At 39.6% G+C, this 24,717-nt stretch overlaps 1 protein-coding gene across 9 annotated transcripts in view; it reads left to right on the forward strand.

Moving 5' to 3' along the window:
• TBXAS1 (thromboxane A synthase 1) overlaps positions 1–24,717 on the forward strand; it is a 242,173-nt gene that overhangs the window by 107,614 nt on the left and 109,842 nt on the right. For all 9 annotated transcript variants that reach the window (XM_085568338.1, XM_021536482.3, XM_085568344.1 and 6 more), the window contains one exon: positions 7,645–7,741. In XM_085568338.1, coding sequence (XP_085424464.1) covers positions 7,645–7,741 — 97 coding nt within the window. The remainder of the gene's footprint in view (positions 1–7,644; positions 7,742–24,717) is intronic.

Below are 24,717 nucleotides of genomic sequence, written 5' to 3' on the forward strand. Positions count from 1 at the left end.
TAGGCTCATACAAATCCATACAAATGAACACTGTGTTCATAGTAGCAAGTAAAGTTTGGCGACACAGAAAATTTGGTAGCCTTCCCTAGAAATAATAATCCAGTGTTCTGGAAAAAGTAACCTGATGGTTTTCCCCTGATGGAAAAGGAGTACTTTAGTAGTGAATTAGGTGCAAAGACTAAAAGATGAGACTGTTCTCATGCTGCATCTCAAAAGGCCCCAGAAAGGCCAGGCAGAGAAATGCGCTGAAACCCACAGGAAACGCCTGCTGCACCATCACATGAGGTCAGTCAGGCGTAGCGCGCTTTAGCGAGCGCAGACAAAACAAGCTCTGGTGAAAATACCACAGTCTAAACAGAAGTAACAAAACACAGACTAATACAGCCCAACTTGGTGGGAAGCACCATGGGAAAAGATTTAGAAACATTGTTCTGGCATTCTTGCTAGGGTGAAGAGCTGTGAGGACTTTCGGTGTCACCTGGTCACAGTAGCACCACGCACCCACGCAGAAGGAGGTGACTGGTTTCTTATTAATATCACAGTACTTCTCATTTCCAGTAGCATCCTGTAAAAGCAGTACCTTATTTACAGCTTTCATTTGGCATTAATGAAGTGGAATACTGATGTAGCTAATCAGTGCTAGCGGTGTGATGCGAGCACGCGGAGCGGCGGCGGCAGCAGTGGTAATCATCTTAGCCCAGTTGGCAGGATAAAAATAACCCCTGCCGCTGAGAAGTGGTGGCTCCCTGGCTGTGGAAGAGCACAGCCCACGACCCCATGGCTCTGTGCTGCCCTGGAACCCAGCTTCTGCTGCAGACCACCTGAACAGAGAAAAGAAACAATTGCTATCCTGTCCATCCCTTTTACTGCTTCTCTCCCCAACCCCTAAACACAGGCTTGAGCTATTGCATTTGCACTTAGGTCTGGACTCAGATTGCCTCCAAAAACCAAATGGATATAGATTGCCGAGTATGCTTGTATAATTCAGAGGTAGTTTTTTTTTTTCTCTTCGTGACACTTTGTGAGCTTAATTTAATCTTTGTCATTTCTTATATGTGGGTAAATGTCATCTACTTCATTTCATGAATGAATTAACACAGCCATGCAGAGGCTGTGTCTCCTGCACTGCTCACTTGGAAGGGGGAAGGGATTAGTAAATGTGTGTGACACCCTCAAGTTGCTAAACCCTGGGGTTAGAGATGCTCAGAAACATATTTCCTTTGCACCCTGCTATAAGTTACTTGAAAGATTCTACCAAATCTGTACATTATAATGACCTCAATCATCCCTCCTTCACTTTGTTGTCAACATTAAATGTATTACTTTCCTACCACAAGTCTCTTACTACACCTGACAAAGGAGGAACTCCTTTAAAAATAGCTGTGCTTTTAGTGGTGGGGAGAAGATAAATAATCCCAGAATTTTCTTCCCTCTTTTTGATACTTCCTTAAGCATGTCAGAAGGCAGAGGCCTTCTGGCAAGGTCGAGTTTGAGATAGCACAGAGGTTCTTGGTATGTAGAAGGATAGCATTTTTTATCCCAGGTGTGTGGACAAAGAGTTGGGTGCATAACCATGCAGAGCACAGGAAGTATGTGTGAGCGAGCATTTTGTGTTACATGATATTTTTAATGCACCCAGGAAATAAACTAATAGTCCTATGTGCTTCTTTTAAAGCTTTCATAACATGGAAAGAAATGTAGTTCATTGAAAAAGGAAACAAGGAACAATTTATTCTTAAATAGAAATGAGTGTGGCCATGCCTCTTCTTGTCATGAATTTATACAATGGGTTGGATTAGTCCCTGGATGAGGTGTGTGTGTGTGTGTTGGTAGAGCTGTGCTTTGAAACTTTTCTTTGTGCCTGAGACTTCTCAGTGCTACTGGGGCTTCATTTTCATGTGCAGTAATTTCACCTGTTTCTAGGGTGTTGTGTTTTTAGGGTGGTTTTTTGTTGTTGTTGTTTTTCTTCTTTTAAGTGTTAATGGATGTTTCATGGTTCTCTAATCTGGAGATACTCAACTTGTGAGGGCTTTGTAAAGGTAGTCCAGGGAAGCACCTTGCCAACTAGAGTCACAGTTTAGGATGCAGAACAAATGACCCAGGAGTTAGTTCCCAGTCTTCCCAAAGATAGCTGGCATGTGATTTCCAGGTGTACGTAGCAGCTGAGAAGCTCTGTTCCCACAGGGTATCAACAGGAAAAAAAAAGGTGATTGCTGGCAATTCCCATCTCCTCCATACCTGACAGTCTCCCAGTTCCTCAGATGGAAAATGGAAGATGTTATTTTCCTCACTGTCACTTCAGGATATTTAAGTTGTAAATAACAGGCCTAGAATAAGATTTCTGTGCATGAATATCTCCTGTCAAATTAGGATGTGGGGCTCTTGGAGACCTTTAACTGCTAATATAACACAAATAATACTCGTGATACTTCACAAATTTGTCCCACTCCTTTCCTTTTTTCAGCCCAAACTAACCCCTTCTGTGCAGATTGTGTTTGGGTTTTGCAGCTGTTCATTATATATTGCTTAGTCCTACCACATCTGAATTGGCTTTGAGCACTGCGAGGGGATAGTGCTATGACAAATCAATTTGCTGGTCTCTGAAATAATTAAATCAGTAAGGCAGGACTTCAGGCCTCTTTTAAACAAGCATTGTGCTATTTGTTTTTACATTTCTGTGCCTGCAATGAAAGGGTGTCTTTAAACAAAAGAGGGAGAGTGATCGAGGAACTTCTTTTGAGGAAAAATTGCCTAAGGAAATCAGCATTTTCCCACTGTATCTCTGTGTCTTTGTATACCTCTCCTTCTCCCCCCACTGCATTGTTTTTTCTTTGTTCTTTGCTCTTCCCTGAAGAAAATAGTGATAATAAAATATTCTATTTTCATATGGCTCTACAGGTGATCTTTGTGTACTTTACCAGACCACGGCATAGAAAACAAAGCCTTGCTTATTGCCTAACAGCATATATATGTTTTATGATTTATGTGGTTATAATAAATGGGGCTGATAATAGATAGGAAGATCAAAGTCTTCTGTGAATTGACAGCAGCACTGTAAACAAGGTGAAAGGGTTGCAGGTGTTTCCCACATGGATGTTATGGCCCTTTGCCATAAGGTATTGTATGTACTCTCCACCTTCTCCTGTGCAGCAAGGCAACGTTACTGTGAGCTTTGCTCAGAGAGCAAGGCCATGGCTCAGGAGCTTGGAGATGCTGTTGGCAGCAGATGACCGTGCAGTGTGGCCGGGATGATCTTGGGAGCATGATGCTAAATTGGTCTTTCAAATTAAAAGTAGCTGATTAATCCTCTGTGTCATCTGAGAGCAAAAATCTGCATTCTGGGGGGAATCCCTGTCAAACATTGGGAAGGAAAATGATGGGCTGAAGTGTTTTAGGAGAGACCGGGCAGTCCAATGTACTCCTTGTCTCATCACTCCTACTTCAGCTCAGAGTTGGGCTTGGCAGGCATCTCTTGCCTCCATAGGTTATCTTCTGTGGCCCTGGCTGTGGCAGGCACTGGTGGGGTTGATACATCTGGGCCACATCTCTGCAGAAAGCCACAGCGGTACATGAGCAAACCTGCAGATATCATTGCTGGATTGCTGTTTATTCTTGTGGATAAAAGAAAAGATGTGTTTAGCGAATGACTAAATCATTGTAAAGAGAACTGCAACATCCTGGGTGAACCCTGAGCACAAGGTACTCATCTCTGTCCCATTAATTGCCTTAAGAGGGACGCTTGTCTGCTCTTAGGAGTGAAACTGCTGCAGCTGGGTGTGGAGGGTGTTTGTACCCTCTTGTTATTGAAACACTTCTGATGAAGTTTGGCTTATTTTGTTCAATACCCTGTGATATAACCACCTCCTTGACCTGGAAGCCCTTTGGCAGTCTTTACTTTTTTCACAGCTTCTGGGATTAGACCCATGCCCTCTGCTGAATGCTTGTGAAAGCCCTTTTGCCTGGTCTTTTTGGGCATGATGCAGCACAAGGCTGCTGGCTTGTGCACTGGCAGCCTGCTGAGACAATGGCTCCTCATCCACATTTTCATCTGCTGGAGGAAGCTCACACTGTACTTGTGCTGTTTATGTACTGGTGTCAGGTCTTTCCTGCCTCACCTTCCAATGGAGCTAAAGCTACTGGTCTAAAATGCAGATTTCTTTTGCTGTTTTGGAGGGCTGAAGTTTAAACTGAAATATAATAGAAATTGCCTCAACAGCATAACTTAATTAACCAATGCCTTGTCTACACAGGAAAATTTGTCTCCATGTGTGGGTTACAAAATTTATTTTTGCTGGTGTGGTAGTGTTACAACTGATTTCCATGTGGACAGAGATGCATCACCCCAAGGGTGTCATACTACAAGCATGAATTCTTGCTTCTCTGCAGGAGCAGGCCAGGTATTTCCAAGTATTTGCTTTACACCCTAAAAGCCCTAGATGAAAATATTATAAAGTGCTGGGTCAAGCAGTGTAATGGTACTGTAGCTAAAGGTAGGACTTCTATGTGTGAATGAGCCCTGTGGAAAGATTAACCTAGGAAAAGTTATTAAAAAGTACTGTACTAAATTATTCATGAATCCATTTGCAATGTACTTGCCCAGAGGCTTTTGTTTTTATCAAATACTTATTTATTAAAATCTGACAAGAATATCAGGTTTTGTTCAATAATAAATATAAATCTACAGGAGACTAGTGATATCCTCATCCAGTAATACAGAATCAAAATTAAGTTACATGGCAGGGGTGGATATGTTATTTACTTGGAAAGAATAGATTATTGTTCAGGAGGATTTTATCTTTTACTTGCTATTTTGAAACAAGTGAAAAAAACCCAAAACACCTAGTTGGGAGATAGCCTCTTGTTTTGTGATTGAGGCCTTGATCCTGCAAAGGATTTAAAATATATTAAAACTCAGTTAAGCATCTTTCTGGCAGCTTTTCAGGTTCCAAACCTGTGTTTGCTGAATGCAATATCTCACGTGATCTTGTTTCACACTTAGTTCTATTTGTCCTTTTTTCTTAACTTCAGGGAAAGACCATGGAAGTAATGCTTTTGACTTATGAGTTTTGACTTCCAGAGTATACCCATATACAGCCTCATCTTTTTGTGGCCTAAAAAAGGCTAGAAAGATTGTATACAGAAAGCAGGACAATGGAAAAAAGGCAGGAAGAGAGCTTTTGCTGGTTGAGATCCAATAATGTGTGTACTTTTTAGCAATCATTCCTTAAAAAAAGGCAGAACTTAGCTTAAAGATCAACTTAAGTAATTTGTTGTTTGTTTTTTTCCCCTAGAATTTTCAATTTATTAGGTGTAGGGGATTTCTCCCCCACCCCTTCTTTTCCTTCTCTGCCTTAATTTATAACTGCATAAAGAAAGGAGAAGCAGGTGCCTATAGCTAAAAAGTTAGCGAAGAGTAAATAAAAAAGAGTGAGCTTAGCGGTGGAAACAGAACTGGGTGACTGGTCTGAGTTGGAGGATGATGAATAGATTTTGTTTGCATAAGCTTGGCTTGTGAGTCACTTTCTCATAAAAGCAGCTTGAGTAGGAGATGCTCCTGTCCCAAATTTTTAGTCCTGAATGCTTTCAAGCACAAAGCAGACTGTGACATAAGACTCCTGCTGTGAGTAGCATCCTGTTATCCCAGTGGACAGGAGCTGGAGCTTTACAATTCCCCAGGTTTGAAATGAATTAAAAGTGTGCCTCTCTTACACACATATTTTCCTGATGTATCATACATTGCCCCTTGCTGGTCAGCATTAAGCTGTCTGGGTAGACATAATCAGCTTCTGATTCAGATTTGGAATGTGATGTCAGGAAGTTGGTCCCTGTGAAAAGCTGTTTGTTGCAGGACCATCAGTCACTAACCAGTAAATGTGACAGGGAACTTGCTTAACTTGGAGAGAGAAAAAGAAAAGCCAGGTGTGAGCATGAGAGGTCAGTATTGGTGGCTGGTCATTCTGGGTGGGTTCAAAGCAGCACATGTCTTTGTCTTGAGAGTTTGAGTTGCCTCTCTGATGCTAGAAAAACTGTACAAAGTACACACAAAAGTTGCATGTAGGACATTATCCTCTTCTGCTAAAGTCTGTGATCAAAACTCTCTTTTAGTCTGAGGCATCAACTCTTTTTTATGCACCTATGAAGATTCTAAATAAAAGTTTGACCATTACAGACAGCTACTTTTGCTGTGATTGAACAAACTGGGAGAGGTGAAAAAGGTTTTCCCCCATAGACCACACCACCCATGTCTAATATTCCAGTAGAGTCTGTGGGTTGCACTTGGGAAATAAAAGTTCCCTCTGGAAACCCACAAAAGAAGAAAAGATTATGTTTTCCTTCCTGAAGGAAGGATTGTGTTCTTTTCCATTTTTTTGTTACAAGTTTTGGTGGTAGGGTGGTCAAACTGGACTGTGAAACCTTGCTTTGGAATCAAGATATTTGTCTAATTTGTTTGCCCTTGAAGAAATCAGGCTGCTGCAGCTTCATTGCCATGGGAACCCCTAGTTACTATATTTAATTCAGTCCAGGGTTTGCTTGTCTATTCAGTTGTTGCAGTGTAGACAGGTGATAAGCAATATTTCAATACTGAGCTGTATCATACCAAAATGATTAGGCATGGATATTACTGTGGTATTGCAACTTCTGTGGTATTGCTCCTGCATTCTGCTGTGAGCTGCCTGGCCCTCCTGTGCCTGCCTCCATCCTCTTCTTCCTCTCTTCTGCTGGAGAAAAGACAGCACTGCCTGAATAGATTTGTCTGGTCCAGTGATCAACAGAGGTAGGTAGGGACTGCAAGTGACCTCTACTTGTTGGTCATGCTTCTTCCTCCCCCAGCAGAGCAGCCAACCATTGAGTGCCTGTGTGCCTTGGAAGGAATGCTGCTGGAAAGGGAGCTCTGCACCCCTAGAAGTTGTAGGGTTGGGACAGGTCCCAGTGACTCTGCAGCATCCACAATGGTGTGAAGGCCCAGAAGGGCAGAACCTGGCTCCACAAGGTCATACTGAAATGGGAGCAGGGAGGATAAAGGGTGTACAGGCAGAGACACCCCTATCACCTATTCTTCTGAAATTTTACTAATTCCCTTAGACTTTTTTCCCCCTCCCTATTAATGTAATGTAAGGTTTGTCCTTGGCAATGCAGAGTCTGAGATGCACTCAGTTCCAATGCTAATAGAAGTGGTGGAAATGTGCTTTACTACAGTCACACTGGGGGGACTCATTAGGGGTAGGGCTTAGCCATGAAAAGACATTTCATGTGGCTGATGTTAAGAAATGCAATTTTGTAGGACTTTCATGATTATTTCAGTTGGCTTCTAATGTTTTGCTCCTCTACAGTTTGGTTTAGTGATACTACAGCACTTTGCACAGAATTCAGAATGAGCATAGAGTATGTAAACCTTTCTGTTAAAATGTTGGCTGAGTAATGATTAATCAGTAAAAGATTTTAAGCTGTTTCCTTTAAATTCCAGGTCCATGCATCCTTATTTAACAGTTGTGAGGGCTGGAAAGATACTGCTTTACCCAAGGAAATACATTTTCTGTGATATTTGTTCATTGCATGTATATTCAGGCAAAAAGAGATATTTTAGGGAATGAGATAGTTCTCTGTGGTCACCATCTGCTAAAATGATTCTTTTTTTATTTCTAGGTATTACATTGGTCGCCAGATGTTTGTGGTGGTTTCCTCACCAGAGATGATCAAGCAAATCTTAGTGGCAGATTTTAGTAACTTCACCAACAGAGCTGTAAGTACATATAAAAGTTGGCTTTGTGGATGGAGTTGGTAGCACTGCTAATTTCAGCTCAGACCAAAAGTGGCTACAAGGAAGTTGGAAATAGAGGCAAAATTACAACATGGTTCAATAAGACCTTAAGCTATATACACTCAATATACACATTCAGTCAAAGATTCTTGTTACCAGAACACTCTGAGGATGAAAAGGAGTGTCCTTAGAAGAGACACATTGTCCTTGTGACTGAAGCACCAGGTGGTTATTGAAGAGAGGGTTTCCATATCCAGTCTTACCACTGACTTCCTTTGAAATCTTTAGAAAATCACTTACTAGCTCTCTTCCTCAGTTCTCAGTCTGTAACATGGAGATATTATTTGCTTTCTCCCACACATGATCTGTTTGGTGCTTTTAGACTTCACAGGGCAGGAGCAGTCTGCTTGGGACCAGGACATGCCTCCCACAGCTATTGTATATTAGTCATACCTGAAAATAGTAAATAGCAAAGAAGGAAGTTTGAGTTAGCAAGAATTTGTACATATGCTCTTGATTACACTCACCTTGGGAAGCTCATTTTCAGGAGGTGGTTAGAAGGAATAATGAGGGTGAATGACTAGCATTGCTCACCATTTTACAAGGAAATACTGCCACTGTGTGCTGCTTCCGTCCCATCCATTCCCAGCTTCCCTCTGGACCCTTTGTATACTCAAACCTGCTCAAACAAACTCCCATGTGTTCAGGAGGGCTTTTTGTGCCCTTGGGAAACATTTTTTTCTCTGATCAGCTGTCTCCTCTGTCCCTCTGATCCTCTCTGCAACCAGTCAGTCTGTTTGCAAACTGCTCATCACCTTTGCTTGCTTCTTTTGGTACATGAGTTTCACCTTGTGACTGCCTATATCTTACTTAATAACTTCTGGTATCAGCTGCCCCCCATTCTGCCCATAGCTCACACTTGAAAGGAAGAATATATTTTTAGACTTCTTAGGCTGAAGTTGTTATATGTGACATGTGGCTTTTCCCCATTTTCTCTATACTTGAAGAAATTTTCCATCCCTTCCCTTCTTCCACCCCAAGCAGGAACCCTATTTCTTCCTGTCTGTAACTTTCCCATGCTTTTTTTCTTTATGTTTGGTAATAATAGACTGTGCCCACTACACCTAGCAGTAGCTGGTGATCGAGTAATGCTCTTCTGAAATTAGAAAGCTTTCCTTTGAGGAGACACTCAGAGATTTGTTCTGCTCTTAACTTTAGTCAGCCTGGTCATTTGGATCTATCCTTCTCTATATTGTCACACTTCCTAGTTGGTGAAATTTTTCTTCCTCTCCAGGCCTTTTTTTGTTCAGAGGTTTCTCTCTTTTTCTTGTGGTTGTGCATCCATCTGTCACAGTCTGTCTGTAACATCTGTGCTCCTCTCTAAAATTCAGGTAGGTTGTGTCACTGTAGGCCCTCTCTCCTTCTCTCTCCTTTTCTTGCTCTTCATTAGGGATCTGTTAGGTAGAGCTGTCTCTGCAGGTTCACATAGTGCCCTTATCACTTGACTGTCCCCTGAATCATTTGTGGCTTTTCTGTATAACACCCTGCCTTATTGATGAGGAACTGAGATATAGATGGAGTGACATCCCTGTCATTAACCAGAAAGCCTGTCAGATGAGAAAATTTAACTCCTACCCCTCCCTTTAGCAAAATTAGCAGTTTCCCCCCCATGCAGCGTTGCTATTTCTGTCTTGCTTAATGCCCATGAGTCTAAATCAAATTAACTTCCTTAATCTTACATGCTCTCATCTGCTTGTTCTATGGTCTTCTCACATAGCCACAATCTTTGATAATTTCTCACTTTCCACTTTGTTCTCTCCTCTTCCAGCCATTGTTTTCATTTATTGAAGGAAAGCAGCCTTCTATTTCTGCGTCTTTCCACATCTAACCTGAGGATCTTTCCTCCTCTGGAGTTTTCCCACAGGAAGCTGTCTCCTCTGTAATTTGCAGTCAGCTCTCTTGGGGAAGTATTTGGTTATTCTGTACACTAGTAATCCTACATGAATATAAATAAAGCTGGATGGTACGTAAGGAAGGCCAGTGGAATTTATTCAGATGTGATTTGCGTTGTATGCAAATAATGATTGAAAGGTGAGAGTGAGAAAAGCACTTTCTAAGTAATAGAATTCTTTCTTATCACATTGACTGAATAAATGTCATTTTAAGACTTTTAATAGGGTTGCTTCTGTTTGTATATTTTAAAATTAGTCAAAGCAAGCTCCTCTACTTTGAGTGAAGGCTTCTATTTGCTAGTGGAGAATTCAAAATGCTAAAAAGATCCCCCAGCTTTATTTTATGAATTACTTCCCCAGTGAAGAGTGGTTATAAAACTGACTTTGGAGTCAGTGCTGTTCACAAAGCTAGGCCAATATATTCCAGTCCAGACATGGCACATGCCTATTATTTCAACCCAAAGCCTTTTTTTTAAGTTTACTTTTTAAAGTATCAGTCTTTTAGGCTGAGAGGATGGGAAAGCAGGTGAGACCATAGGGTTTGAACAGGTCTTAGGAAAACACACTTGTGCTTTTCTTTTCCGGCCTCCCCAGGTGTATTTCCAAAATCAAGATTTGTACTTCATCCACCAGAGTGAAATGTGATTTATCTAACCTAGAATGCCTCGAAGAGAGATTATTCTCTCTGTAGCAGTTATAGAAACTGTGTGTTAACAAATTGTCAGCAAGTTTCAGGATATTCAGGACTAATTCTAAAAGCGAAGTATAGAAAAACTTATATTACATGTTTAAATTTCTGCTTTTTCAATTAATTGTAAAATATATACATATTTGATTAATAAACAATGGGAAATCAAACTTGTGAAGGGCTGAAAACAGTGGATTTATTAGTAGAAGCCAGTAAGATGGTGAATCAGTGAATTCTGACAGCTTTTATTAAAGCTGTCTGTAATGTGATGTCATGCCTTTGAGTGCTCATAAGCAGGATGACCTTCATCTGGGATTGTGCACTTGTGGACTCCCTTCTGGGAAGTCATAAGAAGGCCTTTATGGAATGAGAATGGTTTTAATCTGCTGAGAGGATTCTTTTGGAAGCATGTTGTGTCATGTTTCTGCATCCTGATAGACCCATACCATTTGTGCTCTTCTCACACATTGAACCTGCCTGCTCACTCACTATATAGACAAAGTAGATCTTGCATGTGAACACAAGCTAAATTACTCTTCATTTTATGTTTCCCTTTGATACTGTATGTTTCACATCTTTACTATGGCTGTCTTTTGAAAATTGCTACAAAAAGTCTTTTATATTCCCCCACAATCTTCTCTTGTTTCTGAATTACTGGTTAATAATTCTTGCAAAAGAAGTGTTTGATGACTGCAGATCAAATCTGCATTAAGGTTCACTTCCTTTTAGAGCAAGTAACCAAGTCTAGCACACAGGCTGTTACTGCCTTGTAGGCAAAGGGTATATATATTGTTAACTGTATAATCACAGGAAGGCAATAATGACACTCTGCTTTCCCATTTAATTTAGTCTCAATTAACATAAGCGTTAGAGCCATTCAAAACCAAAAATGTCTGCTGTAATATACCTTCATACTTGAGGCATATGAAGCCTTTTCCTCATGTTTTTAATTATGGTTGAAGAAGAAAATATGAAAATTACTTTATATACCTTCTGTCAAAAAATATGGAATTAATTTTAATTTAGGTTAACCATGGAAACCTCAGCCAGCATTTAGGCAGGGCTGTGCTGGAGTAAATGATACCTTTTTCTTACTACTGTGTTGTCTCTTGAATAGAAGCTTCCTTTTAACAGCACTAAGACCATTTTTAACTTCATTACTGTGTTGCAAGTGTGATAGGATTATGATGTTTGTTGCATTCTTCCAGGTGGGATAATGATACATAATCTGTTTTCAGATTGTTTTTAATTCTGCATTGAAAATTTGTTTTTCAATTAAGACTTGAGAATCATTAAAGTGCACTTTTAAAAATGTAGGGACAGGATGTTAAGATGGAACAATGTGGAGAGAAACATTACCTGGTACATAATTAAAATAATTCAGATGGCTGTAAAAATATTTCCTAGAAATGTGCATTCAGTGAGCCCCAAGGCAAAGGTAGGTACTGGCTAAGCTTGCCAGGAGTTGCTGCTCTGCCAGGATTCATGTGGCTATCACAAGTGGAAACTAGTGGTTAATTCAGACCAAATCCTTAAATCTACCTGCCAACCAGCTGGAGGAGAGTGACACTTTTAAATTCAAAAATCTACACCAATTCCAGTTGCTGTAAGAAAATATCATCATTTTCTCATCAGAAATTTGCTGCTACAGTGGTACAAATAAGAAGGGATTAACAGCAAACAACGAGGTGATAAAAATAAGAATAAAAAAGTACCAGGAATAGAATGTGATACAAAATCCTTGTATCCCTTTTGAAGGAAAATTGAGTTGCTTGAGCTTCTTTTCTTTTTGCTTGTCTCTTTTTTTCCTCTTCATCTTTGAGTTGATCCACATAAGATATGATTATTCTTTTCACATTAATAATTTGTCTGTTACATTAAGCTGTTTCATCATCATCATCCATATTTTGGTAAACCTATAAAGTTTAGGCTTATCTAGAGCATTAAATAAAATGCAACCATCAAGTAGGAAGGAACCTATATTCTGCATTTTGTTCAGTTGTGGTCCAGGATTCCTGACATATCCCTGAACTGGCTGTTCTTTCTGGTCTCTTGCTAGAGGAAAGAAAACTGTATATTACTGTATCAAAAGATCTATCTAAATTTGATACAAGATGCTCTCCAGAGGTCCCTCAGCCATCCTGTACTTCTGTGAATTTTGGGTCAGGACCTCAGTCAGCAGAAATCAACATATTTTAACTGACTGATAATGATGAAGTGTCTCCAGAGCAGGACTGGGATGTTACAACTGGCCTCAAATAGCTCTGCTCAGGAACTGGAGGTGCACATCTGTGTTCTTCACCTTCTGCAAGTAAAGGATCATTTGCATGTCCTGTGCAAGATCTTTCTTGTAGCCTTCTGCCTTGACTTTCAGAGAACAGGCATCAGCCCCACTGGTGTGCTGACTTTCAATAAACAGTGATAATTCAGTTGTGTGTCCAAACCCTGAGTCTTATCCAGCTTATGGACTGGGCTGTTTCTTCCATCTCTCTCACAAATACAGTTTATTTTGAAAAATGAACCCACCAACATACTCATTTGGAGGCATGTAATGTAGAAATAGTTAAGGGATGAAGAGTTCTACAGTGTTGTCAAAAGACACATATGCATGCTGCCTTGACCCTGTACCCTTTGGCTGTTTGGTTTAGAAATGTTTCTTTTCTTCAAGTTAAACTTCCTAGGATTATTTCTGGTTGTGTCAATGCCATCGTCATCCTTTCATGCGAATTTCTTTGTTTACTTAGAAATTATTGTTGTAAAGTTCAATGAACTCAGTTTGTAAACAGATGATGAATGAACTTTGCTGGAAGCTTACATTTGCATGGGCACAGGGTTTGGAGCACCAGTGACACAGTGTGACAAGCAGGCAAGTCAGTACTTGGAAAATTATTCAAACAAATGAGAAAACATGGCAGATATATATATATATATACACACACACACACACACACACATATATATATATATATATATACAATGAGATCTTCATTTTTCCTTACTTTAAAATGACCATTCAGTGGGATGGCTTAGTACACAAGTGATGATCTGGTGTGTGCGAATGGTTTGATTACTTTGATTGTGATATTTAATTTTGAATACATGCTGAGTTTTGTGGCTGCAGAGAGAAGGATTGTGCTTTACATTTTTTCATTGCTTCACTCTGTTCAGATTTTTTTTTTTTTTGTTTTCTCCTCCTTCATTCTGTTTCATTTGTTTTTTGTTTGGTTAATATAGGACATGGAAGGTGACTGGCATAACACCTCTGGAGCCAGCGTGTCCCATGATTAGTTGCTATGTCTGCATGTGAGCTTGAATACATATCTGTGTGTATTTATGGATGCATACAGATGCACATATATTGATTCAGGATCTCCTTTTGATTTGATGAGAGGCTGAGTCTCTGTTCCATGTCTCTGTAGACATCAATTGTGCCACATCTTATTATGGAAATGTCACAAAATATGCCTCTTTGTGCATGGCATGGTGGCATTTCAGTTCCTGATGCAGTAAAGTCATCATGCCTGATGGCAGGCTGTGCCTTGAATATCCAGTTGTTTGTGATACAGAGCTGTGATGTTCTTCCCTCCCTCCCTGGCCTTGTAGGACAAATCCAAGCATCAATCCTGCCACATGTGCAGTAAGCCTCGGTCTCACTGAGCTGAGAATATTTGGTGCTTCCAAAAATCATTCTATGCCTTGGACGGATAAGTGAAAAGGTGTCCAAGCAGTGAATTTATTAAGATTTACTTTTTTTTGCCTACCAATTTTGTACAGCTTCTACATTATAGCTGGTTTGAAATTTTGTCTGGTACAGCATCAGTATAGAAAGGGAATCATGTTAGCAGGAAATGAATTTGGTTGTATGTCACTTTTCTATTTAATATTGATTTGTTTGACTGCATATTTGTGGGTACTGTTGTACAGCCATGTGAGCCCAGATGCCTGAATGGTTTTCCAGTGCCAGCAAGCTGAGAGAGGGCTCTTATCCTTGTTTTGACCTGATGGCGTAGGAGCACTGAGGGTAAACAACCCTAACATCTGCTTTCTTTCCCAAGTGTGTCTCCATGGCTGTCTTCTAGATATACTAGAATACCTTTCTAGCTTGTTCAATGTATATGTAACTATTTTACTGCCTTCTATACTTCATAAAATCACTTTTAATTCTGTATTTCCTTTTTTCTTTCCCTTTTTTGCTTTGAGAGCTTTCAGGTTAATTTTTCTGAACAATTAAATTCAGTTTTGTTTAAATGTTTTAAAGTAGAAGTGCATATGCTTGCAGTAGACACTTGAAAATTAAAATAATAAATATTGAGAGGGTCATTTCTTTCACACTGTGTCTTTTTATGCATGCACAACAAATTGTCCCTTATTCCCCATATGCTGAAGCTAATAGCACAAAACTAATGTTATCAAATGATCACTGCTATTGACTGTAAAATTAATCAGACTTTGGCTTCAGTAACCCTTAAAGAAAGGACTGATGTATTAGTAGACTGTGTTCTGTGAGCCACCTGATACTCTGAATCCCAGTTGAGATGAGGTCTGGTTTTGTGATTAGGGCTCTAGGTCAGGATTTAGGAGCTCTGAGCTCAGGTTTTAGCCTTGCTACAGAATTCCTGTGTTCACAAGGGCAAACCATTTAGGAAGTGCTTTGTCACCTTAATAAATGTAAAAGAGTATGTTGGGAATTTCCAGCTGAAGTGTATCATTAGTGAATGTTAGTGCTTCAGGACTGATGGCAATGGGTTGGGATTTGGTTTATCTGTTCATTCAAATGATTGTGGTGGGAGGGTTTTATGTTTGTTCTTAAAAGAAGCTTCAGAAATGCAGATTAAAAAGTTTTAATGAAAAGTGCTTTATCAGATTTAATTGAGTGTATTTGAGGGTCGTCATCTCAAATTTGTTATTTTTATTTGTGATTCCAATTTAGAACAGGAAACCAAATGAAACCTGTGTCCTGTGGAATAACTCATTTGTCATTACCTTTAGAACACCTGGCACCTGCTTCTGCTGACCTCTTGTCCTGGTTCTGGCCAGGACAGGGTTAAGTTTTTTGAGTAGCTGGCAGGGGGCATGGTCAGGACCCTGAGGTTATTCTATGCCACACCATTGCCAGGGGTGGGGGAAAGGTACTCTCTTCTGGGGAGAAGGGGTTCCTTCTGGTCAAATAAACGTGGTGGAAGGAACCATCCAGTATTGTCTATTTTCGGGATGCTTCCATGTGAATCCTTTCTTTTCTTGTACCCTCTCACTGGTATTGTTGCTGTTACTGTTCATTTTCTTATCTCACTGCTGTTTCCAGTAAATTACTCTCTCTCAACCCATGATTTTTACCTTTTCTGCCTCCAGTTCCCATCTGCATCCTGCTTCAGGGAAAGAGAGAGGGGAAAGCAGGGGAGCAGGAAGGTGGCAGCGTGGTTTGGGGATTCTCAGTGGGGGCACAGAATTGGGGAGAAACACTCCTAAACCATAACTTCACAATTCATAAAAAGATGTCAGCATTTGCTTACATCTATTCACGTTCTTACTTCTCATTTAATTCAGTGGGCCATGACTGTGTATTTACATAAATATGTTAATTCTGTCTGGAACTGGGATATTCCCTTAAATGGAAGATGTTGTTTTCTCTTTACCTCTCATAGAAAAGATGGTGAATACAGTCTCTTCTCAAACATTTGAATATTCAATAAAGACTTGTGAAAGTTTAGGAAGTTGTAAATAACAGTAGGCTGGAGTGCCACAGAACAGCTCTACAGCTTAAGTCAATCTTTAAACACTGACTGTAGTAAAGTCCAATTAATTTGAGAATGATCTTGTTGACTGACTTGAAGATACCCTCTAACAGACAATGTATTTACATTGAGTGGAGACTTAGGCAGTTTGCTGTTTGAGGAAGGTTTCCTGTGTTGCTGTGGCTAGAGGAAGCTCTCAGCCTATTCCCCAGCAGTGGTGCCAGACTGTAGCTGGGTTCGGAGAAAGCCACACTTCCAGTGAGGCTGGTATTTTTACTGGCTAACATATTGTTGTCTAGGTAGATCATACAAATTTGTTTTCTTAAGAGTTATGAATCTCTAATTGAGTAAACAAACAGTAATCATTTTCATGTTTCCAGGTAAGATTGCAAATAAAACTGATTCCTCCTGTGTGAAGGGCTGGCGGTGATGGTGGAAACAGATCGGTTACACACAGATGAAATACAAAATTAAAACTTTCCACTTTTTCTTTTTTCCAGGCATGGGTTGTCTGTTTTCCAATGCTATGGGCCATAAACCTAGGCAATATAAAAGCAATGCAGTTGACTGTAAGGAAGCTAGAAGTCTTAAAAAAAAGTTTCCTCTTTCCTTGCACCCCCATGGAGAAACAATGAGTCAGCACATTGAGACTGCAGCTGATGGTGAAATGCAGAGTCATATTATTTTTCACAGGAGTTATTTATGAAATGATTTCTTTTTCAGCATGGTTCGAAGTATTTGAATGCATCCCTGAGTCTTTCTCTGGTTTATTAATGGGCTGCAGTGCTGCCATCACCATGGTATCCTGCTACCTCTTCCCCTGTGAAGACAGCAAAAGCACATGATGAAATTTACATTTTTAATTCTCCACTCTCCATGCTTGTACACATAAAAATGCTTTACAAAACCATGGGAGAACACAAACTCAAGAACAATCCAGCATCAAGAAGTGACTTGGGTTGCTCTGTTGCTTTGTTACTTCTTAATGCTCTCCCTTTCTGCTGATACACTGCAGCCATCGGTGGTTCAATACCTGCTCCTAGGTAGACACCACAACACCAGATGGATTACGTACTTTACAGCACTAATGATAGTGCCTGATAATGTGTGCAAATCTCCCTTTCACTGCTTGTTCAAGGCAGTCAAGAAATACTGAATACAGCTGTACATAATTACGCTTCTTTTGAAGCTAAATCAGCCTGTGAAATTTCTGTTCCTGGAAAATGGTCAAAATTAGTCAATAAAAAACCCAACAAAACAAACAAACAAAAAAAAACCCAAACCCTTTGCATGTGCTTAGTTAATGGTATACTGTGACATTCTGTTTCCTAAATGCAAGGCTTCCCTGCCAAACTGTTGAGATTTGAAAGGGTGGGGTGGCGGAGGGTGGGAAATACTGCATAATGAAACTACAAAAAGGTGATTTTGCTGCAGGTGCATGAAAATGCTGATTTGACAAGATGAAGTGCATATGCATTGTTTGTGCCATGAGGAGTTAGTATACGACCAACTATGTGTGTGTCTGTGTGTTGCAGTGTCACTCCCTCTTTTTGCCCACTCCCCGTTCCTTTCACATATTTGAATTACTGTGAGGTCAGCTTTTGAAATTATCTGTTTTGGCTTGTTTATTCTCACCTCTGTTTTCTTCTTTATTCAATTGTTCTGCAAGATTTCCTTTTCTAAACAACTGAAGAGGACAAGATCAGGGTATTACTAGAATTTGCTTCCCTTCCCCCAGTTTTTTCTCCTGTTGAAACTTGCCAATCACTTTTGAAGCCTACATTGGGCTTTTCTGCAGCACAGGAGATATCATTAAGGCTTTAAACCCACTAATGAGGGAAATGTGCGCTGCTTGAAGGCTCCTGCAATATTAACTACATCCAATTATGTTAGGTAAATGTATGAGTATAGTCAAAACAGGATGAAAGCATATCTTTCTATTCAGGCCAAAAGCAGTCTTCTGAACCAATCTTTCATCAAACCTGCATTGGCTATTTATTTACTGGGTTTGCAGCACTTTTTTTAAAATACTGAATAATAACATCGAAGGGAAACAACACTTACAGTCAGGAAAGGACTATCTATTCCTAGGGCTCTGTTCCTTGTTTAAAAAACATGTTTTTCTGTTAGATAAAATTTGTGAAATATTAAGTCTGATTAATATTTTTTCTTGTTTAAATACATTATTGCTTCCTTATCTAATCCTGCCCTTAGCTAACTGTGTTATGAGTAGGTGGAGTGCAAATGCAGTTTTTGCTGGTCTTTGCTGGTCCTGACCTTTGATTTCTGTTGACTTGTTGTTTTGTTTTTTTTTTCAAAAGGGAAATTCAACTTAGCCTACTTCTTTGGACATTTGCTGTGAGAATATTTTTTGGGAAACTTATTCAGTTTAATATCACAGGTGTTTAACAGTCCCTCATTTCTGACTTCTGAAACTGTTACTTGACAGTAGTAGATTGGTTGTTTTGTTTACAATTTTCTTTATTTTCCTTATTTTTGACATATTGTAGGGTGTCATGTCCTTTGATTCTTGCCTTTCTCAGTCTGCTTTTGTTTAGAAGAGTAATTAGTTTGTCACTTGTTCCAGAACTGACATAGGCTCAGATCACAGCATCTGAGTTGGCCTTTTTACATGCTTGAGCAGTCAGAGTTCAGACCCAGTACTTTGCTTTGTTTTCATGTCTTTAACCACATTTGGAGTTAACTGGTCTGCTCATGTACAAAAAGTCCTTTTGAAGCATCTGATGATACAGGAACACTTTTAAGTCTATAGATGTTTCACAGCACAGAGAAGTGATTTACATGCACGTACCTGGGAGTCTGGTAATTCAGCACTGGACTAGATGTGATATGGCAATATGTAATATTTGAATAGTTGTCATGTATCATGCCTAAGATCTGTTCAGCCTGGTTGAGTGTCCTCTTTCAAAGGTAGCTAGCAGCAGAACTCAGAACAGCAGAAGAGACAGTGACAGTAATCTTCCTTCTGGCTTATCTGCCCAGCCTCCAGCACACAGTGCTGCGGTGGCTTCCAGTGCCAGAGAATGCATCTGAGCATCATTTCACTCATTCACTCCATTGGCCACAGATCTGTTCCCACCCCAACCATACCCCATCCCATTTTGAATCCTTTCTCTTAACTCTTATGCCAGCAGATGGGGGTTTTTGGTTTGGGTTATTATTTTTTTTTCCATGGATAAGCTTTTTTTTTTTGACTGGGGGCTCTTGTGTGTGCACGAGTCCATTCCTGTTCAGTGAGAATTAATGTGATACATGTGGACAAGTATTATGCTAATCCTTGCAAGATTTTGCCATTCATTTAAAGCATTTTAAAGGTAGAATTATACCTTCAAAATAGTGGGAAAAGCTCTCTCCTTAGACATTTGTTCGGATATCTTAATCCATTTGCCTGCCTTTATGTTTATATTTGAACTTAAAAGTATGAAAGGTCCTTTTTTATTTTATGATAATGTTCTTACCTAGCACAATGCTAACAACCTTTTGTTAAGATGTCTTAACTGGACTCACTGTTTCCATAGCAAGGCCTACAACATGGATCACATGAGCATTCCTCCTTTGGTTCAGCTCAGAAGCGAATTCATCTTAGTTTGTGTCAATGTGGACTTTTCCAAAACCATGCAGGCTGACTTAGCACTGAAGCAGACGAGTGTTCACAAGGGCTCTCCACCAGTTCCATTTAAATTGTGGTTATCTCCAATAGAGGGGGAGTGGTAAACAGCTGATGGGGTCGTAGCATCTTATATTGATGCAGTTAATTTGCAGTGGTTCTCTGACCACAGCCTGGAAAGTTCTCTTCTACCTATCAATTAACTCTGGTAGATCTGTGCTAAGTGAAAATTTCTGCCACTCTGTTGTCTTTGCTTGTGACCTACACTATGTAAGTTTCATTCTGCAAAAATGAAACCTCCATGGGAAAGGATGTTCAGAGACTATGCACTCCTCAGCGCTGACTGCGTGTAACAGCTACAAATCCGGAGGATCACAATTGAAGAATGAGTTGGCAGCTATTGTTTTACTCCCTAGGGAGAATTCCCCTTTCTATAGTAACCACCTTATATCTTAGCACCATTTGTTGTGAATAATTGGTAGCAAATAGTTGGCTGATCTGAGCCTTGGGAAGGGAAGGTGCTGCTGTGTGTCATGGAAGTGCTGCACTGTGAGCACACAGCTCCTGACCACGACCACGGAAAGTCACAGGACACTTGCCACTGCTGCTGATGTATTGTCAGCGTTTAATTCACCACCCTTAGAAGGGAAAGGGACGAGGATGAAGGGTGTAAAATTCAATTTTTTACGCTGCATGTCTATAGTAAAAACATGGTGAATCCCAGATGCAGGAAGAAATGATGATGTCTACTCCAGATCAGAAGGCTGAAGCATCTGCTTTATTAAAGCTATACTATGTTACATTAATATACTATTTAAAGAGATACTATGCTATTACTTCTTACTTATGTAACTAACAAACTCGTGACTCTCTGCTGAGAGTCCGAGGCACAGCTGGATCCAATTGGTCATTGAATCCAAACAACCTTCACCAGAATCCAATCCAGCAATCACTTCAGGTACACAATCCCCATAACACATTCCATATGGGGAAAACAAAGGAGCAGAGATAAAGATTGTTTTCTCTTCTTCTCTCTGTGCTTCTCCTGAGAGACAGAATTATGTCTCTCTGTCCAGAGAATGTGAATGTCACGTGTGTCTCACAGCTCTCCAGTGTAGTGAGCACTCCTCACTTAGAGCAAACGTGGCCACTGCACATTTCCATGTTCATTCACCTGTTTCTGATGGCTTGGTGGTGGCTCAACGAGACTCCATTTAGCCTCACAGATACATATTCAGCAACATATATAGTGAGATCAGGAAACAACTGTCCTGCAGCAAAAGTAAGGCCTTGTTGATTATTAATTATTTATTCCTGCCAACCTCTTCTCACTGGTTTTAAGCAACAGAAACAAAAAAAAATCACATTCTTTGCTGAAATAATGTTTCATTCCTCATCTTTCTCTTTCATGCTTGCTCTTGGAATAAAGGGTTTGGGGAAATAAGTAGTAAAAACAAGAACTGTCTTGCAGTCTTCTCTTCTGCTAGATTAATTCTAAGTTGAAGGTACACAAGATATTATTTTTTTCCCTTTTCAAGGCAATTGCAACTGACAGTTTCCCCATTTCCTTTTCCATTCTCAGTGTGCATTTAGATGAAGCTAAAACTGCACTCTTGCACTTTTTATGCAGCTTTCCTAAAATAATTCTGAATAATTTAACAGTGGCTCAGAAACATTCCAGTTTAACCAGTCATTGACCTTCAGTCAAGTTTAAATGTCATCAGGCCTATATTGGTATTCCATCAGTTCCAAAGAAGCTGTACTGTTGCAGAGGCAATGGTGAGCTCTATAATTAAAGTTGCCCAATGTCTCCCATTACAATGTTTTCCTTTCTGTAGATTATCATAGTTTCACTGCTTCAATTAGTATTTTCCATTTAGAATTTTTCAGTCAAAATGGTCTTGCTATTTTGGTGATGATGCCTAGAGAAAAGTTAGGGTTATTTATCTATTGTGAGGAAAATAAACCCAGTCTATTTCTTTGGCTTTGGCTTTGTTCCCTCTAGTGTTAAGGGCTGGATATAAAAACCATTTTGAAAATCTGACCAAACTGCTTAAGTTTATAAGCCCCTGAAGAATCTGAGTAAACACAGACTCAACAAAAAATTATTAACGGAGATTGACTTACTGCTATCGCTCTCTGCTGACAGAACTCTACAAATTACTAAGAATTTCTACAAGTGACCATGTGAGCTTTATGTCTGAAGGAGGAGAATCTTGAGTTTGTGACTGATTAATTTCACATGAAATGTTTTGGGGGTTTTTATGTGCAAGGTTAAAATATTTCAGGATATTATTTCCTCTAGAAATCCTAAATTTGAGAAATCAAATAGAGATCCTGTGGGGGGAAAAACAGTATATGATAACATAACTAAAGAATTGGATCCATTTAGACCCATTTCTGCATATGCTTTAGGATATGAAGACTGCACTAAGCCTATGATTTTCAAACCTCTTAATGCTTTACTTTGCTCTCTAGTATCCTCCTAATATAACTGTAATTTGCTGCAGTATAAATTGTTGGAATCCTATACTGTACGTCAACAGTAAAAATTTAGGGAAAAAACCTACAAACAATAAACCTTTGCCCTAGTGATTTTGATTAGGAAATGTGCGGAAAACAGATATTTCATGTCATATCTGATTCTGAACAGTTTAAAGCCAAAATAAAAATAAAAGGTAGATTGAAATAATTTGTTTCAGTTACAGCTTTTAGTGTAAAGAAAAAGTAGTTTCAATATACAAGGTAAAGTTATTTTGTTGGGAGAACATCTATAAAAAGGTAGTTTCTAGAACTTTTTTCCTTCTTTTCTTCCAGAAAGCCTAGAGAAAGAAATTGATTTTGCAATATTGACAGTTTCTTGCAAACCTCATGACTTTAAGTTTCTCTAACCAGCTCTGGTTTTATTTTTGTTTAATGTCTGATTTGAATTTTTAAAAAGAATGTACTCTCCCTAGCTGACGTTTCACTGTGTCACCCTACATGTTCTTTAAATGCCCTGGCTGCTGGATGGCTCTCCCTTGTATGACCCTCCTTGTAGTCAAGTGGGGCAGCTCTCTTTTTTCACTTTTTTCAGTTCTTCCCTTTGTGCTTGTGGCAGCATTTATCTTATATTGGCAGTGACAGTCACTTTTGGTATAAAAACTTAGGTTTGTCCTAGGGTTAAGATTTATTCTAAGTAAAAAAAAAAAAATCAGCAGGGTTTACACATGTCACAGAGGATTATTTTTTTCTATTTCAAGATCCCTTTTATTTTTCAGGCTGCTGGATGCTGGGGGTGTTCAGCATGAACCTCAAGTGTGAGAGAAGCAGCTGTACGTACAGATGCAAAAGGAATTTTTGTGATGTGGGAATGTGTGCTGTGCTGGCCAGCACTGATGGTTGGGAACTACAGCTCCTACCCACCAATAAAGTTGGGCTTGGAAGTGCAGATTCTAATAACTTGCAAATAAAAATAATATGCTGGGTGCATGCGGTCAGGTGTGATGCATGTGCTGAGTATGGCTACAGCCCGGCAATGGTGTCTGGTCCTTCCAGAGAGTGAAACCTCTTTCCTTTTTCACACAGGAAATCCCAGCAGGCTGAACCTCCAGCCAGGTTACTGACTGCCATTCCATTGGGTCTGGCTGTTGGGGGTTAGTGCTCAGTGCAAGGTTGCGGGTGTCTGGTTCTCATGGCTGGCACACATTCCTTCCCCGGGCACTCAATAAAAGAGACTCCAAACACCAAATCTCACCCTGCCCTTGTGTGTGTTTGCTGAGCTTCCAGCTTGTCAGTGCCCAAAATGCTGGTGCTGGCTTTTGGGGCACCGTGAGTGGGGAGAATTCAGGCTCTGAACCATCCCTCTGGTTTCCTGTCATGGTAACAGTGCACTAAAACTGAAGGAAGAGTTGTGGGAAAGGCTCCTTAAATGCTGCATCACCTGAAGGAGGCCTGTTTGGCCAGAAAGAGATCTCTGAGCTCTGGGGTGTGGACTCCAGTTTGTGGGGTTTTGTTATTTTTGTTGGTTTAAACATTTTATCTTATCCTAGAACTCTTGTTTTCAACATTTTATTGATTTTAACATTTTGTTGTTTTTAACATTTTATTTTATCCTAGAATTCTTAAAATAATGGTGATATGCTTAATGTTTCATAATCCACACTGCTTCATATTGCAAGTCTAAGTGTTTAAGGATACAAAAGTAGCTGATACTGTTAATTTATTTGGATGAGGTACTTGCTGATACTCAGAGGAGTGTTTCAACTTCTCTCCTTGGAGAAATCAGTAACAGTGATGTAAGCAACACTCTGCTTACATGTGGTTTGTGAATTAAAGCCTTTTTACAGACATTGTGAGCTCCAGGGAACTCATAAGTCCTGTAATGTTATCTGTGCGCAATAGGACTTTATTATTGTTGAAATTATGACAAACATTTAATTCTAGCTATGCTCAAATTAATTTGTAGGAGGCAAATGCACAAACATTATTTCATATAAGCATGTCAAAACATGTTTTCATAAATTAGGATTTTTAAAATTTGATTGAAACTAGGCAATAACCACAAATATGAAATCTTGGAAGCTAAAATGCTGAAAATGTGCCGTGCAACTTCTGAGAAAGTTTTATAGCTTAGCTCTTCTTGAAGGACAAATAAATGATGAATGAAAGCAGCTACTGCTATCAGAAAAATACATTAATGTTTTGACAGATAGATGTAGAAATCTTACTGTATGAAACTTGGATTTTTTTTTTTCCCTGATGTGTAAATATCCACTTAGTGTAATTAGAAAGAATTGTGAAGTAGCAGGCAGGGAATTCAAATTCTTCAGCTGAGCAGGTACTGCAAATATGATTTGTTGACAGCTTGTCATTCTGCCATTAGAGTTGACCTGGAGTTTTCTTTCTGAATGACTTTTCAAAGGAAAGGTAACATAAAAATTAAAGTATTTAGCCAAGGAGTGTTCTAAGTTTGACTA

Source organism: Lonchura striata, chromosome 1A (assembly GCF_050655825.1).
Source record: "Lonchura striata isolate lonStrDom1 chromosome 1A, ASM5065582v1, whole genome shotgun sequence".
Taxonomy (NCBI): Eukaryota; Metazoa; Chordata; class Aves; order Passeriformes; family Estrildidae; genus Lonchura; species Lonchura striata.